Source organism: Hyperolius riggenbachi, chromosome 5 (genome assembly GCF_040937935.1).
Source record: "Hyperolius riggenbachi isolate aHypRig1 chromosome 5, aHypRig1.pri, whole genome shotgun sequence".
In the NCBI taxonomy this organism is placed as follows: Eukaryota; Metazoa; Chordata; class Amphibia; order Anura; family Hyperoliidae; genus Hyperolius; species Hyperolius riggenbachi.
The window spans coordinates 180003377-180029727 of NC_090650.1; the positions used below are offsets into that span (position 1 = coordinate 180003377).

The 26351-nt window shown below is 46.7% G+C and overlaps 1 protein-coding gene across 6 annotated transcripts in view; it reads left to right on the forward strand.

Annotated features, from left to right (window-relative positions):
* The window catches only part of TERT (telomerase reverse transcriptase), a 961487-nt gene that overhangs the window by 909189 nt on the left and 25947 nt on the right, over positions 1-26351 (forward strand). For all 6 annotated transcript variants that reach the window (XM_068236452.1, XM_068236445.1, XM_068236448.1 and 3 more), the window contains one exon: positions 12960-13097. In XM_068236452.1, the coding sequence (XP_068092553.1) occupies positions 12960-13097 (138 nt within the window). The remainder of the gene's footprint in view (positions 1-12959; positions 13098-26351) is intronic.

Sequence of the window (26351 nt, forward strand, 5' to 3'; positions counted from 1 at the left end):
AGATAGTTCACAGACCTGTCAGTGACACTTCACCACTGGTGTCACTCACACACTGGTCCTTTCCACTCACTGCCTGGCTCTGCCCCTTGGGGAGACTCAGGCCATAGGAAGGAAGCTGTTCTTTAGGCAGTGTCTCTTACTGCCTTGCACCCCCAGTACAGGTGCTTTCCTCAAAGTATTACTGTTGCACCAAACACTCAGTTATTACTCAGGTGTCCAGAGGTAAGAGATATATCTGATTATCGGTGATACTGCAGATCATCTATAATCGGGTATATATCTGTATTCTCGGTGATACTGCAGATCACCGGTAATCAGACTCTCTCTGTGTTACACCGATCGTTACAGAACGGCAGACCAAACACAAATGGACGCTCTCACCAGCCGTCTGAGCACACTTACCACTTCGGTGGAAAACATCAACCAAGTGCTGGGTAGCCACCAGACGTTAATAAATGCCCTGTCTGGATCCGTACAAACCCTTTAGACGGCTGTGGATGAGGTGCGATATCCTCCTAGCACAGACATACGTATGCCTGTACCTGAAAAATGTTCTGGTCACAGATCTGATTTCCGAAATTTTAGGAGTAGAGTGCTATCATACTTTGAGTTGAGACCTAGATCTTCAGGAACCATGACCCAAAGGGTCACATTTATTAAAACTTTGTTATCAGGCGATTCCCAGACCTGGGCGTACAGTTTACCCGCTGGAGACTTACCCCTGACCTCTGTAGAGGAATTTTTTAAAGCCATGGCAATAATTTACGACGACCCAGACATTGCCTCGACTTCTGAGCGGAAGCTCAAATTATTACGTCAAGGCAAAAGTCCGGTCGAGGAGTATGCTGCTGAATTCAGAAGGTGGTCAGTGTCAGCCAGGTGGGACACCTTTGCTCTTTTAGATTGTTTTCTATCAGGGTTGTCAGATGAGGTCTCTGATCTAATGTTAAGCCAGCCTGAACCTAAGACCATTGATGAGGCCATTTCATCGGCCATCAGGATCGACCGTAGGCTACGCTATCAGAAACAGACCCGGGGTAGAAGACATGTAAGAATGGGGTCCTACGCAGCACCTCCGGTGACTCCACCTCCTCCCGTCTCACCTCCACCTGAGCCAATGCAGATTGGTCGGTCAAAATTGTCGCAAGTGGAGCGGAGACGCAGAATTTCCGAGCAGTTATGCCTTTATTGTGCAGAGGGGGGACATAGAGTTCAGAATTGCCCTATGAAGTCGGGAAACGCTACTGCCTAGGAGTAGTTGGGGGTAATACCCTAGGCGTACAACTTTTACCCCTAGATGATAAAAGGTTGCTTCTTCCTTGTACGATTACTTGGGAAGATAAATCTGAAGTCACTGAGGCATTCGTTGATTCAGGCTCAGCGGCTAATTTTATGGATTACGAATTTGCTAAGAAATTGGGTATTCCACTCACCCCGGTGACACCACCTATCCAAGTTACGGCAGTGGATGATTCTCCCCTGCAACGTAACCGTCCTCTGTCTCAGACACCAGAGGTGGGAGTCTCTATAGGGGTGCTGCATAGGGAGAAGTTGCATTTTTTTGTGTTACACTTGACCACCTCCACTATCATCCTTGGTATGCCCTGGTTACACCTTCACTCCCCTCAGATCAATTGGGCCACTGGTCAGCTAACAACCTGGTCAGCCCATTGCTTTCATCATTGTCTAGTGAAGGTGACCTTGGGTCAGACCAGAATTCATGTGGAGGGGGTACCGGAACAGTATTCTGAGTTTTCAGATGTGTTTTGTCCCAAAGCTGCAGATAAACTACCTCCACACCACCCTTTCGATTGTCCCATCGATCTCCGATCTAGTTGTATGCCCCCTAGAGGCCATCTCTACAATTTGTCTGGGCCGGAAAAAGTGGCCATGCAAGAGTACATCCGTGAAAACTTAGCTAAGGGTTTCATTCGCCCTTCCCGGTCGCTTGCCGGAGCAGGTTTCTTTTTTGTTAAGAAAAACAACGGAGGCCTTCGGCCATGCATTGATTACCGGGGCCTGAATAATATCACAGTAAAAAATCGCTATCCGTTGCCGTTGATAGACGATTTATTTACTCAGGTCACCAGTGCTAAGATTTTTTCGAAATTGGATTTGCAGGGTGCATACAACCTGGTGCGGATCAGAGAGGGCGATGAGTGGAAGACGGCCTTTAACACACCCGATGGGCATTACGAATATCTGGTGATGCCCTTCGGGGTGTGTAACGCTCCGGCCGTCTTTCAGGTACTCATCAATGAAGTATTCAGGGAGGTATTGGGTAAATTTGTCCTGATATATCTAGATGATATACTGATCTTTTCAGAAAACCTCTCTGAGCACAGGGCTCATGTCAAATGGGTGTTGCATAAGTTAAGACAGAACATGCTTTACGCTAAATTGGAGAAATGCATTTTTGAGGTAACATCTGTCACCTTTCTGGGATACATAATTTCCACCTCGGGCCTGTCTATGGATCCTGCCAAAGTCTCTGCTGTCCTGGAATGGCCACAGCCAGTGGGACTGAAATCCCTCCAGAGATTTTTGGGATTCGCTAATTACTATAGAAGGTTCATAAAGGGGTACTCCACAGTCATAGCACCCCTCACCAGTCTCACAAACAAAGGGGCAGATACCCACCACTGGTCCCCCGAGGCTCTGGCTGCTTTCTCCACCTTGAAAGAATTATTTCGCTCTGCACCCATTTTGAGACACGTCGACACCTCCTATCCCTTTATTGTGGAGGTGGACGCCTCGGAGGTCGGGGTGGGGGCTGTGCTGTCTCAGCGTTCTGGATTGCAGGGAAGATTACACCCATGTGCCTATTTCTCTCGTAGGTTTTCACCAGCAGAGAAGAACTACGATATAGGCAACAGAGAGCTCCTAGCCATTAAATTGGCCTTCGAGGAATGGCGCCACTGGCTAGAAGGAGCAGAACATACGATTACCGTTTACACTGATCACAAAAATTTGGAGTACATTGAGGGGGCTAAGAGATTGAGTCCCCGTCAGGCTCTGTGGTCACTGTTTTTCTCGAGGTTCAGATTTGTAATTATGTACCCTCCGGGTAGTAAAAACATTAAAGCGGATGCTTTGTCCAGATGCTTTGAGCCAGAGACAGCACAGCCCTCAGACCCAGAGACTATTATCCCACAGAGAGTAGTGTTGGCAGCCACAGAGACCTGGAGAAACTGGATGGAGACTTTAAGTCCCTTCCAGCAGGATGTCCCTGAAGGAAAGCCTGAAGGGGTGATGTTTGTACCACTGCCATTTCGTCTCCAGATATTGCAGTTGTTCCACTCCCATAAGAATGCTGGACTTCCTGGGGCCACCAGAACACTGGACCTCGTTGCCAGGTGTGCTTGGTGGCCTTCATTAACAACTGACTGCAAGGAGTATGTTAGAGAGTGTGCAGTGTGTGCGAGAAGCAAACCCTCCCATCTGGCACCTGTGGAAACGTTGCAGCCTTTGCCTACCCCGAGTGAACCGTGGACCCATTTGTCCATGGATTTTGTGGGTGAGCTTCCGAAGTCTGAGGGCATGTCGGTCATTTGGGTGGTAGTCGACCGTTTCAGTAAGATGGCCCATTTCGTGCCCCTGAAAGGACTCCCCTCGGCCCAGGAGTTGGCCGATCTTTTCATCATCCACATTTTCCGGTTACATGGCATTCCGGAAAACATTGTGTCAGATTGGGGAGTCCAATTTATTTTCAAATTTTGGAGGGCATGTTGTCATCAAATGGGCATGGAACTGTCATTTTCGTCAGGCTACCACCCACAAACCAATGGCCAGACTGAGAGAATTAATCAGTCATTGGAACAATTTGTAAGGTGTTATGTTACGGATGCACAAAATGATTGGGTCAAATTCCTGCCGTTTGCAGAATTTGCGCACAATAATTTGAAAAGCTCTTCCTCTGGATTTTCTCCGTTTCAGGTGGTAACTGGAAAGTTGCCTAAGTTCTCCCCACTCCCAGTAGCTTCCACCCCGTTTCCAGCTTTGGAGGCTTGGCATGTCATTTAAAAACATTTCGGGGATCGTGAAGAGTAATTTGGAGAAGGCTTTTCAAAGTCAGAAAGATCAAGCTGACAAGAGAAGCTCTTTAGAGTGGAAGTTCCGGCCAGGAGACTTGGTCTGGGTTTCCACGCGTCATTTGACCCTGAAACAGCCCTCGCCCAAGTTAGGACCCAGATTTGTGGGCCCTTTTCCAGTAACCAGGAAAATCAACAATGTTACTTATGCCATTGATCTTCCTGCAAGCATGCGTGGTGTAAGATCCTTTCATGTGTCCCTGCTTAAACCAGCAGTGCATGTAGGTTCCACTCCTCCCCCTCATGTGATGGTGGATGACCAACCTGAGTACGAAGTAGAAAAGATTTTAGATTCACGCGTTGTACAGAACTCAGTGCAGTATCTGGTGCACTGGAAAGGGTACGGTATTGAGGAGAGAACGTGGGTACCTGAGTGTCGCATGCATGCGGATAAATTAAAGAGGGAGTTCCATGCCTTATATCCTGAGAAACCGGGTAGGAGCTGTCCGGAGTCCACTCCTCAGGGGGGGGGGGGGGTACTCTGAGAAAACGCGGAAAAGCCGCTGCGAGTGCTCAGGATAAGGCGGCTGATTCCGCGTTTAACATGGCGGATTCCGCGTCTGACGCGGCGGTTCACACGCATAGGCCTACTTCTGTCCGCATGGCGGAACGCGGAGAAACTGCCGCGTGTTCGGATAGCGGTGCGGCTGGTTCCGCGTCCGGCACAGCAGATACATTGCTAAACAGATCTGGTGTGGCTGGGACCGATAGTCCACACAGGTTCAGAAGGACGCGCGCGTGCTTTGAGAGGCAGAGGTTTTATGACAGCCAGAAAGGTGTCGGCTGACAATTTTACCACTTCCCATTGGTCCAGCACTTAGGGGAGGCGCTGGAGAGCGCTAGGGTATATATACTGGAGGCTGGTCATTTATCTGGCGTCTGCTGTTGTGATCACTACGTGGTAGCACTCAGACCTTTTGCTATATCTGTGTTGTTAATCTCTGTTATACTTCAGACTAGTTCCAGGGTGTTGATGATCAAGGAACTCACACCCAAGACTAGGGAACTGTATTATCATTCTGTTATACTTCAGACTAGTTCCAGGGTGTTGATGATCAAGGAACTCACACCCAAGACTAGGGAACTGTGTTATCATTCTGTTATACTTCAGACTAGTTCCAGGGTGTTGATGATCAAGGAACTCACACCCAAGACTAGGGAACTGTATTATCATTCTGTTATACTTCAGACTGGTTCCAGGGTGTTGACAATCAAGGAACTCACACCTAAGATTAGGGAACTGTATTACTATCCTGTTATACTTCAGACTAGTTCCAGGGTGTTGATGATCAAGGAACGCACACCCAAGACTAGGGAACTGTATTACCTCTCTGTTATATATCAGACTAGTTCCAGGGTGGGCATTGTTTATATCTTTTATGACTTCTGCTTTCCTGACCACTCTCTTGATCTCTGAATTGGTACTTCGCTATATCTGATACTCGGTTGCCGAACTCTGCTTGTCCTTGGATTCCGTTACTGTCTCCTGTCTTTGTACCTGATCTGTCTGTCTGTTGCCGACCAGGCCTGTCCGACCTCGAGAACTCTCTCCCCTGTTGGGAGATAGTTCACAGACCTGTCAGTGACACTTCACCACTGGTGTCACTCACACACTGGTCCTTCCCACTCACTGCCTGGCTCCGCCCCTTGGGGAGACTCAGGCCATAGGAAGGAAGCTGTTCTTTAGGCAGTGTCTCTTACTGCCTTGCACCCCCAGTACGGGTGCTTTCCTCAAAGTATCACTGTTGCACCAAACACTCAGTTATTACTCAGGTGTCCAGAGGTAAGAGATATATCTGATTATCGGTGATACTGCAGATCATCTATAATCGGGTATATATCTGTATTCTCGGTGATACTGCAGATCACCGGTAATCAGACTCTCTCTGTGTTACACCGATCTTTAAACTAATGTACTAAACGTTCCCACCACTGCCAGCCAATTATGTCAGGAACCGGCCCAGTGGCAAGCCTGCAGATACGGTTCCCGACTGCAAGTTTGAGCAGATCGAGAGAGGAAGCAGCCTTAGTCGAGCTAACACAAGGCTGTGACCCCTCAGAACACTTCTCACTACCACCACTAGCTGTTGCTAGACACTTCCTCTCTGCTGTCGAGCGATCTGCATGCAATCCACGTTTTTGTATTTGAGTCAGCTTTGCGCTTTAGGCCGAATACGGGAACGCCACGCACACACACGCATACGCAATACAATCGTACAGTAGCAAGGCACAATCAGGCACTGACTTTGTAACGCAGGTTACACTGCAGTCTCTTCTAGGCTATGAGCATTAGCTTAGTACAGCAGAAGTCAAACTTATTAAATAACGATTGAATATTCCAGAAAAAAGTGGAACAATGCAGAAAATAATATATACAAAAGATTTACCAAAACAAAGTAAAAATTACAAAATAAAGGTTACAAAGGCACACACAAGGATATTTGCTTACCAAAATAAACAGGGATCAAGATAGATGAACCTTGGACTTGGTTTTGTGGACGGACACAGTTCTGATTGGATCAGGAGTCCATCTAGCTTCAGCCACCGTCAGGAGCGGACTGATTTTAGGTATCTTCCCCTGCCTTTTATGCTGGGAGATTTGCCTTGAGGCTGCAAGCCCGTTTGGAAGGGGGGAACTAGTTTTAATTAAATTTCCTGATATAATTTAATTACCAGATGAGAGAGGTCCGGGGCCCCTGGCCATTGTGCAAACCAATCGTGTGGTTTTGAACGTTTTTTTTTTTCAGCTCTAGGACATGGCGGACAGGTGAGCGGTTAGGGAGGGACCCCTGTGGGAGGGATGCCTGCACGGGGCGGTCCTGCTAGCGACGCAATCTTGCGATTTGCGTCCAACTGAAGCCTCCCACCTGAATGCTAATGGCTGCTAGATGTGGTATGGCAGGTAAAGGGTGTATGACAGTGCATCCTGATTGGCTGACGAGCACCTGCTGACGACTCAAATGTAGCTGCATGCATGTATTGCTGTGTTCTATTGCTTGTGTGTGTCGAATTTAGCATTCAGTATGGAGGCAGTGTTGGTGGGTTTTCTGGATGTGGGAGGTCCAGAGCCTGGGTGTGAGAGGTCCAGGCCCACCTGCACTCCCCTCCAGGTATCGCGCATTGGCCTTGGGGCCCCGGCCAGTGAGAGAGGTCCGGGGCCCCTGGCCATTGTGCAAACCAATCGTGTGGTTTTAAACGTTTTTTTTTTCAGCTCTAGGACATGGCGGACAGGTGAGCGGTTAGGGAGGGACCCCTGTGGGAGGGATGCCTGCACGGGGAGGTCCTGCTAGCGACGCAATCTTGCGATTTGCGTCCAACTGAAGCCTCCCACCTGAATGCTAATGGCTGCTTGATGTGGTATGGCAGGTAAAGGGTGTATGACAGTGCATCCTGATTGGCTGATGAGCACCTGCTGACGACTCAAATGTAGCTGCATGCATGTATTGCTGTGTTCTATTGCTTGTGTGTGTCGATAATTTAATTACCAGATTGTTCAGTTTGTCATATTCTTTCCGAGATATGCAAACTTCAAAGCTTTCCTGTTTTAGCTTGTGATCTTTGCGGAGATTTCAAAACACTTCCAGCAGGCTGTCATATGTAAACTTCAAACGTTCCTGTGTCACCTTCCAACTGTCTAGTCTGGATTGTATTTTGGGCTTGTTTACATATACAAAAAGTTCAAAGCAATGCAACCCCCCTGCAGGATGCAGGACAAAAGGCGGAAGCTGCCATGCAATTACCTGTACCCAGAGGAACTGAATGCAAATGTAGTTTCACAGATAATCACATCTGAAACAGCAGATCAAAGGTGACTAGCTAGTGGCCTAATGAGCCATTTCCTTGCCCGAAGCTAGCAACTCAAAGTAACAGCTTCCTTCAGCCATACACATATGACTTAATACACAGCAGACATAAAAATGTGAAAATATGGCTGCTGTATTATCCCAACATCATAACTAGCTGCGATATCATGACACTCAGTATATGATTTTATATAAAAAATTGTATTTGCTTATCATACAGCATATATACAAAATATGAACAGTTTCAAGTAGTGTTTCCTATTAACATTATTCCATCTCATCAAGGCTTTATAGCCAAGCGATCTTCAATCTTCTAAGCACATTCAAAAAAGAATATAACATTTAACTGTAATAAATTATATTATATTGTAATTATATGATTTCACAATAATAATTTCTTTCTTTAGAAGGACTGTATTGATTATTAATATGTAGATTAATAATATTTATATGTAATAATTGAGAAAATGTATATATATGACTGCTGCAGTAATGTGAATTTTAAACTTCTTCTTTTCAGTCTTCACACAGTACGCTTATCTATAACCTTGACATTTGAAAGATGCTTTGTAACATAAACAAAGAATGTTTTAGCTTCTGTAACTAAAATATTATCATAAGATTCTGAGTCCTAGAATATGCTGAGATGTCTCAGAGTAATATTTTTAAAAAAGTACTCTAACTTTACAGTTTACGATAAAAGTTTACATAGAACATTAAAACTTAAAACATACGCATATGATAGCTTTTCCTACATAAATAAATCGCTAGAATTCTGACACTAGTACTCAGCAAGTTTCCCCATCTTTAACTGAGAGTGTACTGTCAGATCTACAGTATAGAATATTTCTACCTGCTTGCCAAGGTGACCTTTGTGCTGTACTCTCTCTTTTTCATTCAACTTCTTTTCATGGTTTTTCTAATAAGATTTACTTTAAAACATTTAAAGAGCCACTGAAGCACAAAAAAAATATGATATAATGAATTGGTTGTGTAGTATGGATAATTACTAGAACATTAGCAATGAAAGTATCTCTCAAATTCTCATATTTTTATTTTCAGTTAAATATTTTTTTTTATATAACATTGCATAATTCTCTAATATTTTCAGTTTACGCACTACTCAGCATTCTGAATGATTTTACAGAGCAGACAAGTGAACTTTTGAACTGTCCTCTGCAGAAAAAAAAACAATACAGTTGACACTTGAGCTAATAAGCTTCAGAAGACAGAGCTCTCTGCGACTTTGAAAGTCGTGGAGCGCAATGGCTCTTTTGCATAACTCTTCCTGTACTGGAATAATATTAGACTTATGTCTCTGCTCCTAATGTTTTATTTCTTAGCTGTACTCATACAAATAAATATATCATATTTTGTTGGCTTCAGTGTCTCTTTAAATACTAAAGCTTGCAGATACCCTAAATAGTTTTTAAGCTTTTGATGAAAACTGGCCCATTGTACTATTCCAGCAGTAAACCAAGTTGGATACCTTACTGTACTTACCATAACCTAAAATAGTGATGGGTAGCTCTTAGATGGCTGCTGGAATTTTGTAGCTCTGTTGGTATCATGTGAGTAAATTCACAGGAACTAATTATTATTACCATTCCAAAACAGGAATCATAGCCAGTTTAATTGTGTCAGCCGCGTCTAAAGAGCAATCAAGAGATGGCTAATGAGCAAAAGTACAGATGTAATTTCTTTTGATTCTACACATAGATGGATTTTTACACAAGGGGGCATCTACAAGAAAAAAACCCTGATAGGTACATAGTAGAAACTTTAACATTTATTAGTCAACGATCTGCCCCTCCAGGCGGACCTTAAAGTGTACCAGAGATGACATGTGACATGATGAAATAGACATGTGCATATTCAGTGGCAATCATAGTCAATTATTTTGTGCTCCTCTTCTTTGTTCCCTGCCTGAAAGAGTTTATAATTAGCTATGGAACTGACAGGTTGTAAGGATACCTCCTGCCGTTTGCAGCGGAGTTTTGATTTCTCTACCTGCATTTGGTTGCTTGGTTTTGTTTGCAATTGCCATGAGAGTCTTTGGTATTTGCAATCACACTACAGTTCAGGGTAGCCCAGGATGTTGTCATGAATCCACCTATGGCTTACTGCAGTTGAACTGCATTCAGACAGCTGTGGATTTCTTACATGCATTTGGTTGCATAATCTGGCATGCATTTTTGTAATGAGAATCCCTTCCATTCACACACAGCTTACAGCCTTCAATCAGTGTAGGACAGGATTGCATGATTACCATTCAGCTGTGTGGGAATTTGCATGTCCGTTCCTATTGGCTGATGTCCATATAAAAGCCTGCCTCTCATTCCAGACCTCGCCCATTGTTGCTGGGTCCGTGTTGTGATAGTTGTATTTTGTATTGCTTTGCTTTGCATTACCTTGCTTGCCTGGACGTTCACTGCACCCGCAGGGGGCAGTGAAGTCTTACCATCCTGCTAGTGGGAGACTTCCTTCACCACGTTGGTGACTGGAGGTTATCCTGCGGTAGCAGCAGTTGCTATTAGTTATGCTCCTACCTGTTTGTCTTGTCTGTGTCAGTGTGGATGTTTGCTATTGCTAGGCAAAAAATCCTTCTGTCTGTCTGTTCCTGCTAGTCCTGTTCCTGTGGACATGACTGAAGCAGCAGTTGCTATTAGTTACTCTCCTACCTGTTTGTTTTGTCTGTATCAGTGTGGATGTTTGCTATTGCTAGGCAAACAAACCTTCTGTCTGTCTGTTCCTTACTCAGTCAGAAGCTCAGGACTGCGGTCGTCCTGAGCAACCAGTGTGTCTTGTTTATTCGTGGTGGTTATCGGAAGCCCAGAGCTGCAGTTGCTCCGGGCAATCTTGCTCCCTGTTCCATAACTCCTGTGGTTATCTGTGTAGCCTCTTCCATCACCCAGTTTCTGTCACGCTAGGTGCTATGTGGATCACTACACAATGTATAAACAGGCAAGGTATCACGCTTGGTTCTAGACGTGTACACAGATATCTAGTTAGAACGTAGTCAAAACGTAAGCTAAGGTCATACAGGTGAGATCAGATGACTAAGGTACAAAGGATGAGACAAAGGCTAGGTCGTTTAACAGGCTAGGGTCATACACGAGAGATCAGATGGCTGAGGTACAAAAGGCTGAGACAAAGGCTAGGTCGTTTAACAGGCTAGGGTCATACACGGAAGATCAGATGGCTGAGGTACAGAGGCTGAGACAAAGGCTAGGTCATTTAACAGGCTAGGGTCATACACAGAAGATCAGATGGCTGAGGTACAGAGGACTAGGCTAGAGAGTGGTCAGTAAATCTAAGGTCAAATTTAAAGTCAGTCAGGCAGTCACTTTAATGTACAGTAATTGAATAACGAAGTCGCATTTAAATACAATAACAAGATTATCACTGAGAGACAAAGTGTCCAGCAGACCAGCGTACTGATTGCTACCACGGGCAACGAGAGACTGCAGAACGAGGTTTTAAATACAATCACTCCACCAATCAGTGGCCAGCCACACACACAGAGCCAATTAGCACACAGCATCCATCCCTGCCTGAGTGTCAGCTGATCTAAACTATCAGCTGACACAACCATTGCCAACGTCGGGGAGCATAAGAGTGTCTCTGAGCCGCGCGCGCCCACCCAGGGACACAGTAGGGACACACACTCTCAGTCACCGCCGCAGGGGTGCCTGGGATGCCGCCGGAAGGATCAGAGGAGGAAGCTCGCGGCCGCACTCCACCATCTGAGCCACCTGAACCGGCACTGGAACCGCTGACAGGTGAGTTCATTACAGCTACATAGTCTTGTTTGTTCTGGTGGTACTCTGGCTTTCTCGGCCTCAGCTGCAATACCTTGCACCCCCAAGGCCTGGGGTGTAACCAAAGTCGGGCAGGTGTTATTTCCTCACCTCCCGTTCAACATAGGGTGAAGAAGATTGGGGCATGGCAGCTGAAAGAAAGAAGGAGATCTTCCAGGCATTACACAGGTTTTCTCCAGTCAGGACGCAGTCGGTTCACTGATAAAACATTACAGCTATAAAACACTTTCCTAAGCAGATACCTGGGTTTTTTACTGTGAGAGGTAAAGATAAAAAGGTCAATAGTTCATGTATTTTCACTCTGGGACTCTTGAGAAACTGCAATTGAGCAGAGACTATAAAACATTAAATCTGCTTTGTAAATGTTCATACATAAAATTAAACCTTGAGATATCTAAAAGAGTCATTTTAGGAGTAGAAGGACAGATCCAATTGTTTATCTGATTAGTTTATTTTCATCTCTGGTTCATTTTAAGGCACTCATGGGAGCCTGGTTGTTACAAAACTGGCCCAGTCTTGCTAGTTCATGCCTTCCTTCATAGAGCTAAACTGGAGTGTTGGTGATTGGTGGGCCACCCCCTCTCCACCCATTACCCTTTGCATTTGCCATGCTTGGTCCTTTGTGCCTGGTCCTGTGTACCTGCACAAAGCTGGCCACCATTTTATGACTCGGGGCATTTTGCTTCCATGTGGATGTAACAGCACACAAGGGTGAGTGTAGGTTTGCACGTGCGCAGTTGCATATGCCTAAGGTGACGTGTGCAGATACATGCACTAGAGTTTGTGTAAATGCACGGTAGTTTGGTTGCCAAGCCAAAGGCAACATGGGTGAGCCCACATCTACGACTGGTGGCAAGGTCAACATAGTGCTTAAAATGTTTCATCCCAGAAGGCTATCTAGGAAGTAGGGTCATTGCCTCCAGTAGCAGTGTAAGGACAAGTAAGTGGCATGATGCCCCCGTGTATTCCCAGAAGGTACCGATCAGACCATTGCATTCACACATCAACCCATGTCCTGAAGTTGTTCGGCACTCCTGAAGATGGTGCCCCAGGCCAGATTATAACACTGTGAGACTTGCTATGGTTTCCCAAAAGTATGGGTCTTTTTTTGAAAAAGGCATATTTACCTGATGGGGAGATGAGGGGAGTGGAGGGAAGGAAGAAGAGAAACCATTGTTACCATTTGTGACCATTCACTTTAAACAAATATTGATTTGCAAATGTATGCATGTTTATGTCCACAGATATAAGTCCTGGAACTAAGGATGTGAATGGCCTATTTCCATTTGAATCAGCACAATGGCTCTGCTACCATGCTTTCATCATAAAGCTATCGAATCACAAAAATATGTACAAGTGTCTGCTTGGCTGTCTTCAACACTGTAAGTATATCCTTGTGCTAATATATACTGTGCACATATAAAAGAACCCAGGCTTGAGGGGTAGTGGAAGCGCATATGTGAATTAAAGGCGCGTGGAAATTTGGGCACGCAGTAAGGCCAATAGTAAAATATTGGTATTAAATACCAATATTTTACTATAAAAATTTAAAATATCAATATTCAGTCCCAATATTTTACTATGGCCAAACCTAAACCTACTCTCACACAGAACCTTCCCTCTCCAGCCCCAGGCTGCTCTCCACGTGTACCCGGCTCTGCCGCTGCTGGTTCAGGCAGGGGCAGGTCCCCTCTTCCTGATGATGACTCAGTAGACCCAGTCCTCTCGGCTGCTCACTAGCAGGTTGCGAGGTCCCCGGCTGCAGTGCTTCCAATGCGCTGCCTGGATAATTGATCACAGGTAAGGCTGCTGAATAAGCTATTAAGTGCATGATGCCTTACAGGACAGATCTGCTATACTCTTATAGACAGGGCAATGCAGAGGGTCCTTAAGTGGGGGGTGCTCAAATTTAAAAAATGGGCCTTACTTCCCCCCTCCAAAATGCACCTCCCCCCAACCCACCTGCCCTTGTCCCGGCTCTCCAACTGTCCCAAACCATACCCCTGAGACCCTCTGCTTGACACATACATTCAGTCACAGAAGCGCTGGCAGCACTCAGCAGTGGCCACATGTTCCCCCCTCCTCATTTCTGGCTGGGGGGTACTGGTTGTTATGTGGGTGCTGAATGCAGATGCTGGGTGCCATGTGGGTTTTGGGTGTGGGTACAGGGTGTTATGTGGGTTCTGGCTATGGGTGGGTATCAAGTGTCATGCGGGTGTTGATTGCAAATACTTAGTGCCATGTGTGATCTGGCTGCGTGTACTGGATGTCATGTGGGTGCTGGGAGCAGGTACTGGGTGTGACATGGGTGCGATGACTTGGTGCCATGCCTGTACTTGGTGCTGGCTATCGGTGGGCATTGGGTGTCACGTGGGTTTTAAATGCAGGTACTTTAGGTGTGGGTACTGGTTAAGTGGGTGCTTGGTGCAGATAGTGGGTGCCATGTGGAGGCTGTATGCAAGTGGGAGTACTGGGTGCAGGTACTTGGTTTCATATGAGTGAGAGTACTGGGTGCCAACTATGGGAGAAAGGGGTGTGGGTGGGTATTGGGAGAAGTGGAGGTCAGTAGATGTCAGTGTGGGTGTTTCAGGAAGGGGAAGTAATTGGGGGTGATGGGGAAGGGAGAGGTCACTGGGGGAGGGAGAGGTCCGTTTAGGTGCTGAGGCAGGTCGCTATGGGTGCTGCTGGGGGCAAGAAGGGTACCATTGGGGGAGGGAGAGATCACTGTTGGTGCTGGGGGAGGCAGGATCACTGCAGTGCTAATGCTGGGGAAGGAGAGGTCAGTATGGGTCCTAGGTGAAGAAAGAGGTTACTGTGGTAACCGCCATTATTTATTATTATTATTATTATTGATTTATATAGCACCAGCATCTTCTGTTGCGGTTTACAACAGAGTACAAAGTATAACTATACAATATAAACAATACAATTACAGTTAACAGTACAAGACAAAAGTGGATTACAGCTTATGCAATGAACAAATCAATTACCGATTTTTATGTAATGGTGGAATATACAGTACAGTATGCATGCACATTACACTAGTATAGTATACAACGAACAGAGGCACCATAAGGATAAAATAGACAAAAAATTTTAAAATTCGCCAACAAGGCAAGAAAATGATCATTTTATTGCCTGATGAAGCAAGATCATACCTGTGAAACACATTGCAACATTGCTTTTGAAGTATGTCAATAAATGTATGTCCTTTGTGATATTGACAGTTGTCTACTAGGGATGATCGGAAAGTGCAAATTCCGTTTCGCCGGAATTCCGTAAGAACCAAATTCCGTCGCCATTGCATTCCGGCAGTATTGCGTGGAATTCCGCATTCCACCGGTAAAATTAAAGGTATTGCAATGGAAACCTCGTTTTTGCCAAAGGGTAGGCCATGGGAGGACCTACTGGCTGTTCCACCGGATTTTTTTTATTTTTTTGCGCCGCAGAAGTAAGCGACTCGCGTAGGCTATGGGACCTAGCGGTGGTTCCACGGCGGTCATTAAAAGTTTGGTTTGGAGCTGCAGGAGTTGTCGTAGGCCATGGGACCTACTGGTTCCACGGCAGTCATTAAAAAATTGTGAGCAGCAGGAGTTGTCGTAGGCCATGGGACCTACTGGTTCCAAGGCAGTCATTAAAAAATTGTGAGCAGCAGGAGTCGTAGTAGGCCATGGGACCTACTGGTTCCACGGCAGTGCAAAAAAAATTGTGTGAGCAGCAGGAATTGTAGTAGGCCATGGGACCTACTGGTTCCACGGCAGTGCAAAAAATAATTGTGTGAGCAGCAGGAGTTGTAGTAGGCCATGGGACCTACTGGTTCCACGGCAGTCATTAAAAAATTGTGAGCAGCAGGAGTTGTCGTAGGCCATGGGACCTACTGGTTCCAAGGCAGTCATTAAAAGATTGTGAGCAGCAGGAGTCGTAGTAGGCCATGGGACCTACTGGTTCCACGGCAGTGCAAAAAAAATTGTGTGAGCAGCAGGAATTGTAGTAGGCCATGGGACCTACTGGTTCCACGGCAGTGCAAAAAAAATTGTGCGAGCAGCAGGAGTTGTCGTAGGCCATGGGACCTACTGGTTCCACGGCAGTCATTAACCTCCTGGGCGATAATCCTGAGATGAGCTCGGGGTATATCGCGCAGGAGGATTTCTCAGGCCCTGGTGGGCCGATTTGCATAATTTTTTCTTCGTTACACGCAGCTAGCACTTTGCTAGCTGCGTGTAACTTCCGATCGCCGCCGCTACCCGCCGTGCCGCGCAGCCCCCCCCCAGACCCCTTGCGCAGCCTGGCCAATCAGTGCCAGGCAGCGCTGAGGGGTGGATCGTGACTCCCTCTGACGTCACGATGTCCATGACGTCGGTGACGTCATCCCGCCCCGTCGCCATGGCGACCGGGGAAGCCCAGCAGGAAATCCCGTTATGAACGGGATTTCCTGCTTACTCTGATCGCCAAAGGCGATCGGAGTGGGTGGGGGGATGCCGCTGCGCAGCGGCTATCATGTAGCGAGCCCAGGGCTCGCTACATGATTTAAAAAAGAAAAAATGTAAAAAAAAGTGCTGCGCCCCCTCCTGGGCGATGCAATTGTATCGCCCAGAGGGTTAAAAAAATGTGAGCAGCAGGAGTTGTCGTAGGCCATGGGACCTACTGGTTCCACGGCAGTGCAAAAAAAATTGTGTGAGCTGCAGGAGTTGTCATAGGCCATGGGACCTACTGGTTCCACGGCAGTCATTAAAAAATTGTGAGCAGCAGGAGTTGTCGTAGGCCATGGGACCTACTGGTTCCACGGCAGTGCAAAAAAAAAACTGTGTGAGCAGCAGGAGTTGTAGTAGGCCATGGGACCTACTGGTTCCACGGCAGTCATTAAAAAATTGTGAGCAGCAGGAGTTGTCGTAGGCCATGGGACCTACTGGTTCCACAGCAGTGCAAAAAAAATTGTGTGAGCAGCAGGAGTTGTAGTAGGCCATGGGACCTACTGGTTCCACGGCAGTGCAAAAAAAAATTGTGTGAGCAGCAGGAGTTGTAGTAGGCCATGGTGCAGATCAGTGAATAGTGGCGCACAGCGCCTATGCATAAAAATGGTGCCGCATTAAAAAGATACGCTTATTGCTATTTATCGTTAGTACTGCATAATAATGGCGCACAGGGAAAAAATAAGAAAAACGGCACACACTAACGTTATTTATCAATAGTGGCACACACTAACGTTATTTATCAATAGTGCCGTTCATTTGCCAAACAGCAGACGTTATTGCCCACAGTAACGTTATTTATCAATAGCGCCCTACATAAGCCAAACTGCAGACGTTATCAGCGCTGCGTAATATGTTGGCGCTTTATAAATACAATAAATAAATAAATAATTTAACTGCAAAACGGTGAATGGATTTAATGTAACACTGTCAAGGTTAGGGTTAGGCACCACCATTGAGGTCTTAGGGTTAGGCACCACCAGGGGGGTCTTAGGGTTAGGCACCACCAGGGGGTCTTAGGGTTAGGCACCAACCGGGGGGGGGGGGGTCTTAGGGTTAGGCACCAACCGGAGGGGTCTTAGGGTTAGGCACCACCAGGGGGGTTTTAGGGTTAAGCACCACCAGGGGGGTCTTAGGGTTCAGCACCACCAGGGGGGTCTTAGGGTTAGGCACCACCAGGGGGGTTTAGGGGTTAGGGATAGGTACAGAGAGGGTACTGTGTGTTAATGCTAAATAACGATAAGGCTTTAACGCTAAATAACAATAAGGCTTTAACGTTAAATAGCGATAAGCGGCAAACGGATTAGCGGCAACACCGTGCGCCATTATTCTCAGGCGCCATTTTCAGATGGATCCGGCCATGGGACCTACTGGTTCCACGGCAGAGCAAAAAAAATTGTGTGAACAGCAGGAGTTGTAGTAGGCCAATGGACCTACTGGTTCCACGGCAGTCATTCAAAAATTGTGAACAGCAGGAGTTGTAGTAGGCCATGGGACCTACTGGTTCCACGGCAGTCATTCAAAAATTGTGAGCAGCAGGAGTTGTCGTAGGCCAGGGGACCTACTGGTTCCACGGCAGTGCAAAAAAAAAAATTGTGTGAGCAGCAGGAGTTGTAGTAGGCCATGGGACCTACTGGTTCCACGGCAATGCAAAAAAAAATTGTGTGAGCAGCAGGAGCTGTAGTAGACCATGGGACCTACTGGTTCCATGGCAGTGCAAAAAAAATTGTATGAGCAGCAGGAGTTGTAGCAGGCCAATTATTGTAGTATAGTAGTCATCTTATGAATCAGTGACGGGCCTTGTTTTTGTCACTGATCCATGACTCGTTCATTTTAATGAAGGTTAATATGTCCACATTGTCTGTGGACAGATGGGTCCGTTGGTTGGTGACCACCCTACCGGCAGCGCTAAATACTCGCTCAGAAAGAACACTGGCGGTGGGGCATGCAAGAACCTCCAGTGCATACTGAGCGAGTTCAGGCCAGGTATCCAGTTGTTTTGTCCAATACTCCATGGGGTCATCTTTACTCTCCATATTGTCTGGAGCACTGGCCGACCCCAAGTAATCTTTCACCATACGGGCCAGTCGCTGGCAGTGACCACTTTGGTGGTGCTGCTGCTAGAAGGAGTATCTGGCATTGGCTGGTAAAATTCCTTCAGCATACTCAGCAAGTTCACAGATTGGCTAGTGGTGCTGCTGCTGGGAGTGGGAGTGGGACCACCAGACGTTTGCTGAGCATGATGACGGGTTTTGGTAGCTTGAGCACTGGATACAGGTGCAAGAAACGCATCTTCTACCCAACGAAGAAGGGCATTTTGGATCTGGCTCATCCTGGCGTCTGCTTGGGAGGGGGGTATGAACTGGCGCATTTTCCCCTTGCATCGGGGATCTAAGATGGTGGCCACCCACATGTCGAGCCTTGGTTTTAGAATTTTAACCACTTGCCGACCGCCCACTCATAACGCGCGTCGGCAAAGTGGTAGCTGCAGGACCAGCGACACACATCTGCGTCGCCGGCTGCAGGCTAATTAATCAGGAAACAGCCGCTCGCGCGAGCGGCTGCTTCCTGTCAATTCACGGCGGGGGGCTCCGTGAATAGCCTGCGGGCTGCCGATCGCGGCTCGCAGGCTAAATGTAAACACAAGCGGAAATAATCCACTTTGTTTACATTTTTACAACGCTGCTAACAGTAGCAGCGTTGTATTAGATCAGCGATCCTCGGCCAATCAGCGGCCGGGGATCGCTGTCACATGACAGGCAGGAGCCTGTTAGAGGACAGGACAGATCCGTTCCTGTGCAGCCTCCGATCTCCGGGGCAGGTAGGGAGAAGAGGGAGAGGGGGAATCCTGCCGTGGAGAGGGCTTTGAGGTGCCCCCCCCCCGCCACCCACACGCATGCAGGAGCGATCAGACCCCCCCAGCACATCATCCCCCTAGTGGGGAAAAAAGGGGGGCGATCTGGTCGCTGTGCCAGTTATTTGATCTGTGCTGGGGGCTGTAGAGCCCACCCAGCACAGATCTTCGAAATCAGCGCTGGTCCTTAAGGGGGGGTAAAGGCTGAGTCCTGAAGTGGTTAATCCGGGGGTCCTTACGGAGGCACTGCAGCATATGTGCAGCCATAGGGAAGAGATGTCTGCCATTTATCACCTCTTCCTGGCTGTCAGAACTGTCATCATGCTCCAGCTCCACATCAGAATATTCTTCCCACCTCCAGACAATGGGCTCTTCCGCTTCCACAAGCTCTGCCTCCTCATCCAGGACTGGAGCATGCCCACTCACTCCCCCACTTGACTGACCACTGCTCAGTAGGGCTTCCTCCCCCTGTTCGAGCAGTTTCTCAAGAGCCTTGTCCAGCATGAAGACAAGAGGGAGCACCTCTGATATGCTGCAGTGCTCATCACTGACCACTTTTGTTGCCTGATCAAACGGCTCCAATACTTTGCACACCTGTGCAATCAGCTGCCACTGATCCCCAGTGATGTAGTGCAGTGGCCCTGTTCTGGTGGAAGATGCCTCAGAAAGGTATAGCCTGACCGCCATGCGCTGCTCCCACAACCTCTTCAGCATGTGGAGGGTGGAGTTCCACCGCGTCGGACAATCGGAAATAAGCCTGTGCTGCGGCAGGCTATGGCAGCGCTGCAGCAGTTTCATGGCTGCGATGGCAGTTGCGGAGCGACGGATGTGGGCTGACACTTTGCGCGCTGAGGCCACAGCATCCTGCAACCCATCGAAAGTCCACAAAAACTTCTGGACTACGAGGTTGAAGACGTGGGCCAAGCAAGGTAAGTGGGTATACCCACCTTCCAAAATTGCGGCCAGCATGTTGGCACCATTATCGGACACCACTACACCTGTCTCCAGTTTTCGGGGGGTCAGCCACTGCTGAATCTGATCCTGTAAGGCTGCAAGGATTACAGATCCGGTTTGCCTGTTCTCCTCCATGGATTCCATCTTCAGCACTGCTTGGCATCGATGATGCTGCAGACCAGTGTAGGAGCGGGGCCACTTGCTGGGAGGCTCAGCAACGGCAGACTGACCTTGGACAGAACAGGTAGCAGAGGGAAATGGAACAGGCCTCCCATTCAACCCACGTGGCAGCACCACCAGCTGAGATGCCCCAGATCTTGCACCCTCCTCAGCAGCACCATGGAGGGTGACCCAATGTGCGGTAAAAGTCAGATACTTTCCCTGCCCATGCCTGCTGCTACAGCCATCCATGGTGAAGTGCACCTTTCCACCAACAGCGTGATCCATAGACCGTCCGACACACTCCACAATGTGCTGGTGAAGGGAAGGGACAGCATTCCTAGCAAAATAATGGTGGCTGGGGATCCGCCATTGTGGAGCAACACTATTCATCAGTCTGTGGAAGGGGGCACATTCCACAAACTGGTAGGGCAGCAGCTGTTGGCCCAACAGCCTTGCCAGGAGCGCATTATTTTTCATCACAAATGGATCAGTTGCAGGGAGCATCCGCTTCCTCTGCAACATTTCTGGCACAGAGGCCTGACGCTGGAACACTTGTGATTCAGAGGAAAACAAGGGTGATGACGAGGTGCTTGCTGATGCTGAGGTCTGGAGTCCTCTACCAGTCTGGCTTACAGAGGGATTTGAACTTGAATGGGACTGAGTAGGTTGGATAGGGACAGGACGAGTAGAAAAAAAAGAGGAGGGGCCTGTTGCTGCTGCTTTTCCTCCACCCATCTTATTGAAATTTTTCACATATTCAAACTCCCGTTTGTGGTGGACGCGCAGATGGCTTAACAGCACTGAAGTGCCGAACCCTGTGCCCGATTTGCCTCTGCTCTCCGATTTACGGCACACAGAACACACTGCCCTGGATTCATCCTCTTCATGATCAACAAAAAAATTCCAAACAGGGGATGTGCGTGCACGTCCAGCCGTAGCGCGACCTGTTCTAGCACCTCGAGCATTGGACTGGTGGCGGTTACTGACAGACGGGAAAGCACTTGCAGGCTGTTGGTGGCCAACCGTCTGCTGTTTCCACAAGCTGCTCACGTCTGCTAGTGCCCAACCCAGATGGCGACCACGTTGGATCAGTCGCCTCATCCTTAAAAATATCAGTCAGTTCAATGAGTGACTCTTCTTCTGGACCCTCCACCTGGCCACCAAACAACTGTGTAGTTGACTGATGTTGACTGGTGACACCAGATGAAGGAAACACAGTGGCCATTTCAGTCATGACAGAACCCACCACTTCTTGGGAGCTTGGTCCCATGGTTTCCTCCAATGCCTCGTCCCAAACCTTCCCCACATCGCTGTCAGCGATGTAGGTGTGCTGTACTTCTGTATGGGAGTACTGGGAGGAAACAAACCTCATCAACAGAAGCAGCTGCAGTCAGGTTCTGGTCAGACTCAGGAGGAACCTGGCAGCCACTACTGGTGCTGCTGCCACTAGCTTGAAGTTCCTCAGACTGGGTAGAGGGTTCCTGGTCTAAGTAAGCTACAACTGTCTGTACCTCCTGCTCTGTCAAAATTTTCCTGCGTGCTGCGAACACAGGGAAGACATTTCTGACCAGAGCGGAACGCTTCCTGCTGCTGCTGCCACCCTCAACCTGATCACGTACTTGACGTGATCCACCAACACCACTATCACTACTCCACTTCCTTTTAGGAGTGTCAGTACATTGCTGCTGCTCTTGCTCCATTGTTTTGGGGCCAAAAACTTTATTGGGGAAGGGGTATGAATGACAGAGAAGATCACAAAATAAGGGAATGAAATAAAGAAAATAAATCAAAAAAACAAAATAAAGAAAAAAAAATTAGAAAAAAAACAACAAAACTTGAGAGGTAGTAAACGCTAATGTGGATATTGGGAATGCTGTAGATGTGATATACTTGGACTTTGCAAAGGCCTTCAACACTGTTCCCCACAAAAGTCTTGTGCAAAAGTTGAGGATGCAAGGACTGGGGAAGAGTCTGTATGCATGGATAGGGAAATGGCTAATGGACAGAAAATAAAGAGTTGTGGTCTATGGATCATATTCAAAATGGGTGACTGATAGCATGGGGGTCCCACAGGGGTCAGTACTGGGACCAGTGCTCTTCAATTTATTTATTAATGATGTAGTAGATGCAGTAGAAAGCAATGTTGCTATTTTTGCAGATGATACAAAATTGTGCAGAATCATCAACTCTCAGGAAGATAGTAACATATTGCAACAGGATCTGGATAGGATAGCTATATGGGCAGAGTGCAGAGTGGAGGGGGACATTAGGGGGGTTTGGGATAGCAACAGAGGCTGGGCTGTATAGGCAGATCCATCCTCTGTATGCAGATAATATTCTTCAAACCCACCTCGGGTTCTCTTTAACATGTATAAATACATCAGAGTGCAATATAAAAGCTTGGCGGATGAGCTTTTTGTCCCTAGGCCTTCACAAAGGACTAGAGGACATGATCTGTGCATGGAGGAAAAAACTTTTAGCCATTTATTTAGGAAAGGGTTCTTTACAGTAAGAGTGATTAAGATGTTGAATGCATTGCCATAGGAAGTAGTTATGGCAAATTTTATATCTGTATTTAAAGGAGGCTTAGATGCTTTCCTTGTGATGAAAGACATCCATGGCTATAATTACTAGGTAATGCCCAGTGGTGTTGATCCAGGGATTTTATCTGATTGCCATCTGGAGTCGGGAAGGAATTTTTTCCCCTTTTGGGGCTAATTGGACCATGCCTTGTAAGTGTTTTTTGCCTTCCTCTGGATCGACAGGGATATGTGAGGGAGCAGGCTGGTGTTGTACTTTATTTTCTGGTTGAACTCGATGGACGTATGTCTTTTTTCAACCCAAATAACTATGTAACTCTGTCAGAGGTGCAACAAGGGGAGGAGAGAGGTCTTCAAAATCTTTATGGGATCGAAAGCCTTCCCTCTACAGGTGGTAGACTTTTACATTTCAAAATAAATTCCCTGAACAAATCTCAACAAATATTGTCTAAAATGTATGTTTGTTGCAGAAAAACAAACAATAGCTAGATCCTGGAAGAAACAACTGATAGCTTTTATTGAAGTTAAGAATAGAGTAACTGCCTTTATGGTCCAAGCGAGAATGGCTAGCATTCTCGAAGATCGTATGGAACCACAGGACCCTATAGGCACAGATGCCCTGGCACCTTAGACTTTGCCCTCAATGGACCTACAAACCCCCTGTCGAACTGCACCACAAGTGTCACTTCTCCCCTACTTCCCCCTCCTAGTGAGGGTAGCTAAAGGTGCCCCTTAGTATTAGGTAGCCATAGGTACCCTCAGTATTAAAGCGGAATATAACCCTGCATTTCAACTTTGCTCTAAAACATTATTTACAGCATATTATATGCAACCAGCATTTTTTTTTTTACTAGACCAGCATTGGAAGGGTTACACAGAGTTTTAAAGTTCCTGGAGATTTCTGCAGACGCATCCGAAGCTGAAATAGATACATTTTGTTTACATAAATGTATTTAAGTGTTGAATGTGACTCACTCTCTCTGACTGAGCTGGAGGACAGCCAAAGTGTGTAACATTCAACACTTAGATATATTTATGTAAACAAAATGTATCTATTTCAGCTTCGGATGCGTCTGCAGAAATCTCCAGGAACTTTGAAACTCTGTGTAACCCTTCCAATGCTGGTCTAGTAAAAAAAAAAATGCTGGTTGCATATAATATGCTGTAAATAATGTTTTAGAGCAAAGTTGAAATGCAGGGTTATATTCCGCTTTAAGTAGCTAGAGCTGCCCCTGACTGAAGGGAGAGGTCATTGGTGGAATGAGTAACCTCTCATTTATACTCTGCTCAGGACTCTGTATAGGTAAGGAGGGAGGGGAGTGAGCCACCTTTCCATCATCAGGCGCCTGTAGGCACGTGCCAAATGGTAAATCCGCCTCTGTATGGTACACTTCCATAGAATCTGGGATCCATGGCAAAGACTGATCAAACAACAATACAAAATACTGTTCCTCTGAGATACAAAATGGTAGACAGAAAAAATGCAGTCGGGCTAGCTTGAGACAGGTTGGCAACCATTTTCTTATTTTTCTTTCTTTTTTTTTCTTTCTCCTTTCCTCTTTTTTCCCTTTCTTTTCTCTTCTCTTTAATTCTATTGTTTTTCTTTCTTTTTGGGTTCAATCACACAAAAAGGACCAAAACTGCACATTTATTGAAAAATTCTTAAAACAATACACCCACTATTATAGAAAACGTGTCAGATAATACTGGCACTTGAAAAATATTGCATATGCAATATAATGTGCTGTAGCTTCTTAGAACAGTGGGAGAACCACTAAAAATAGCGTAAATGTAATGAGCTTACCTTCCTGCAACGGGTACCGCGACGTCTCCCGTGGCGTTCCCAGCTGTACTCGCTCACGAAGTGAGACTTCCATGTTGCCGTCCTCCGATAGCATCCCCAGCACCCCAGCGGTGGTGAATCAATGCACGCGCATGCGCAGTACGGTCAGACGCACGGGACAGGGCGGCCTTTATAGGCTAAGGAGGCGTGTTTGATGAGCTGTCAGCTGTGATGTTCAGCTGACACCTTTTTTGCAGGAGGTGCTGTCAATTCTGGGGGTGGGCTTAGGGTCTGTCCCTGGAGTACTTAAGGCCAGAGCTTTCACTTGCTCATTGGCCTTGATACGAATCAGTTCGCTGGTTCTTGGCCCCTAGCTAATGAGAGAATTGAGAGCTACATTTCATATATTGCGCATCAGCACGATATATATGTACTCTAGTCAGTCAGTATTGTATTATTTGTAATATTGTATATTGATTTATGTACCAACCTTTGCCTGCCTATTGACCTCGTATTTGCCTAGCCCCTTTGTACTACTGCCATCTGATTTCTGTGCATGACTTAGCCTGTCCCTGACTCTGCTACTTTTTGATCCTTCCAATACGATTGACATCTGACTTGTGTGTATTACTCTGCCCGTTATTTGACTACGATTTTGCCTAGCCCTTCTGTACTTCAGTCATCTGATCACGTGTACGACCTTGGCCTGTCTCAGAATACACTTTTCTCATTAGTACTGTGATTTGCACTTGTCACGTCAGACCTCTACACGTATCAGAGTGATATTATCAGGGCCCATAAATATGAATGAGGTGCGAGACGAGATTTTGACACTCGCAGGAGCTGTCAATCACCTCACTGAGCAGATTGCCACTCAGCAGACGCAGTTGACTCAATTGTCTAATACGCTCGCTCAGATGAATCTGTCTGCTAATGCCAATAATCAGCAGGCTCCTCCAAGTGCTCCTATTCTACCTATCATAAAGCCAAAAATGCCGCTACCAGAGAAATTTACGGGCTCACGATCCGATTTTAGTAACTTTCGGAATTGTTGTATGTCATACTTTGAAGTCAGATCTAGATCTTCTGGAACTGAATCGTAGAAAATTACCTTGATTAAGACTTTACTTCAGGGTGACTCTCACACCTGGGCCTATGGTTTGAGTCCAGATCATGAAGCTCTCACTTCTGTTGAAAGGTTTTTCGATGCCATGGCAACCATTAATGCCGATCCCGATACCTCAGCCACGGCTGCTCGCAAATTGAGAGACCTCCATCAGGGTCGACATAATGTCGAAGAGTATGCTGCTGAGTTTAGGAGGTGGTCAGTTTCTGTTGAATGGGGTGGGGCAGCACTCCTAGACCAATTTTTGTTCGGCTTAACCGATTCTGTGAATGACGTTCTAGTGGGTCATCCTGAACCCAGGAATTTAGAGGATGCTATCTCTTTGGCTATAAAGGTAGATAGACGGATTAGGCACCGACGCCAGGGTAGGGCCTATTCTACCTCAGGAAATGTTAGGCCGAGTAGCTCTTCTTCCATCTCTAGTGAAGAGCCCATGCAGATGGGGTTTTCTAAACTCTCCCCCACTGAAAAACTCAGGAGAAAGCAGGAAAGACTTTGTATGCATTGTGGGGTGAAAGTCATGTTCTGCAAAGAAGACGCCGGAAAACTCCAGCGCCTAGGTGAAGTAGGGGAACTTTACTTGGGCGAGCAGTCTCTTCCCCTTCAAATAAAGAAAATGTTATTACCTGTAACTATACATTGGGACAATAAGCCCTTTCATTCCCAGGCCTTTATTAATTCCGGGGCAGAGGGTAACTTCATTTATACTGCCCTTGCCGCTGATTTTGGTTTTTGGAGAACAAACTAT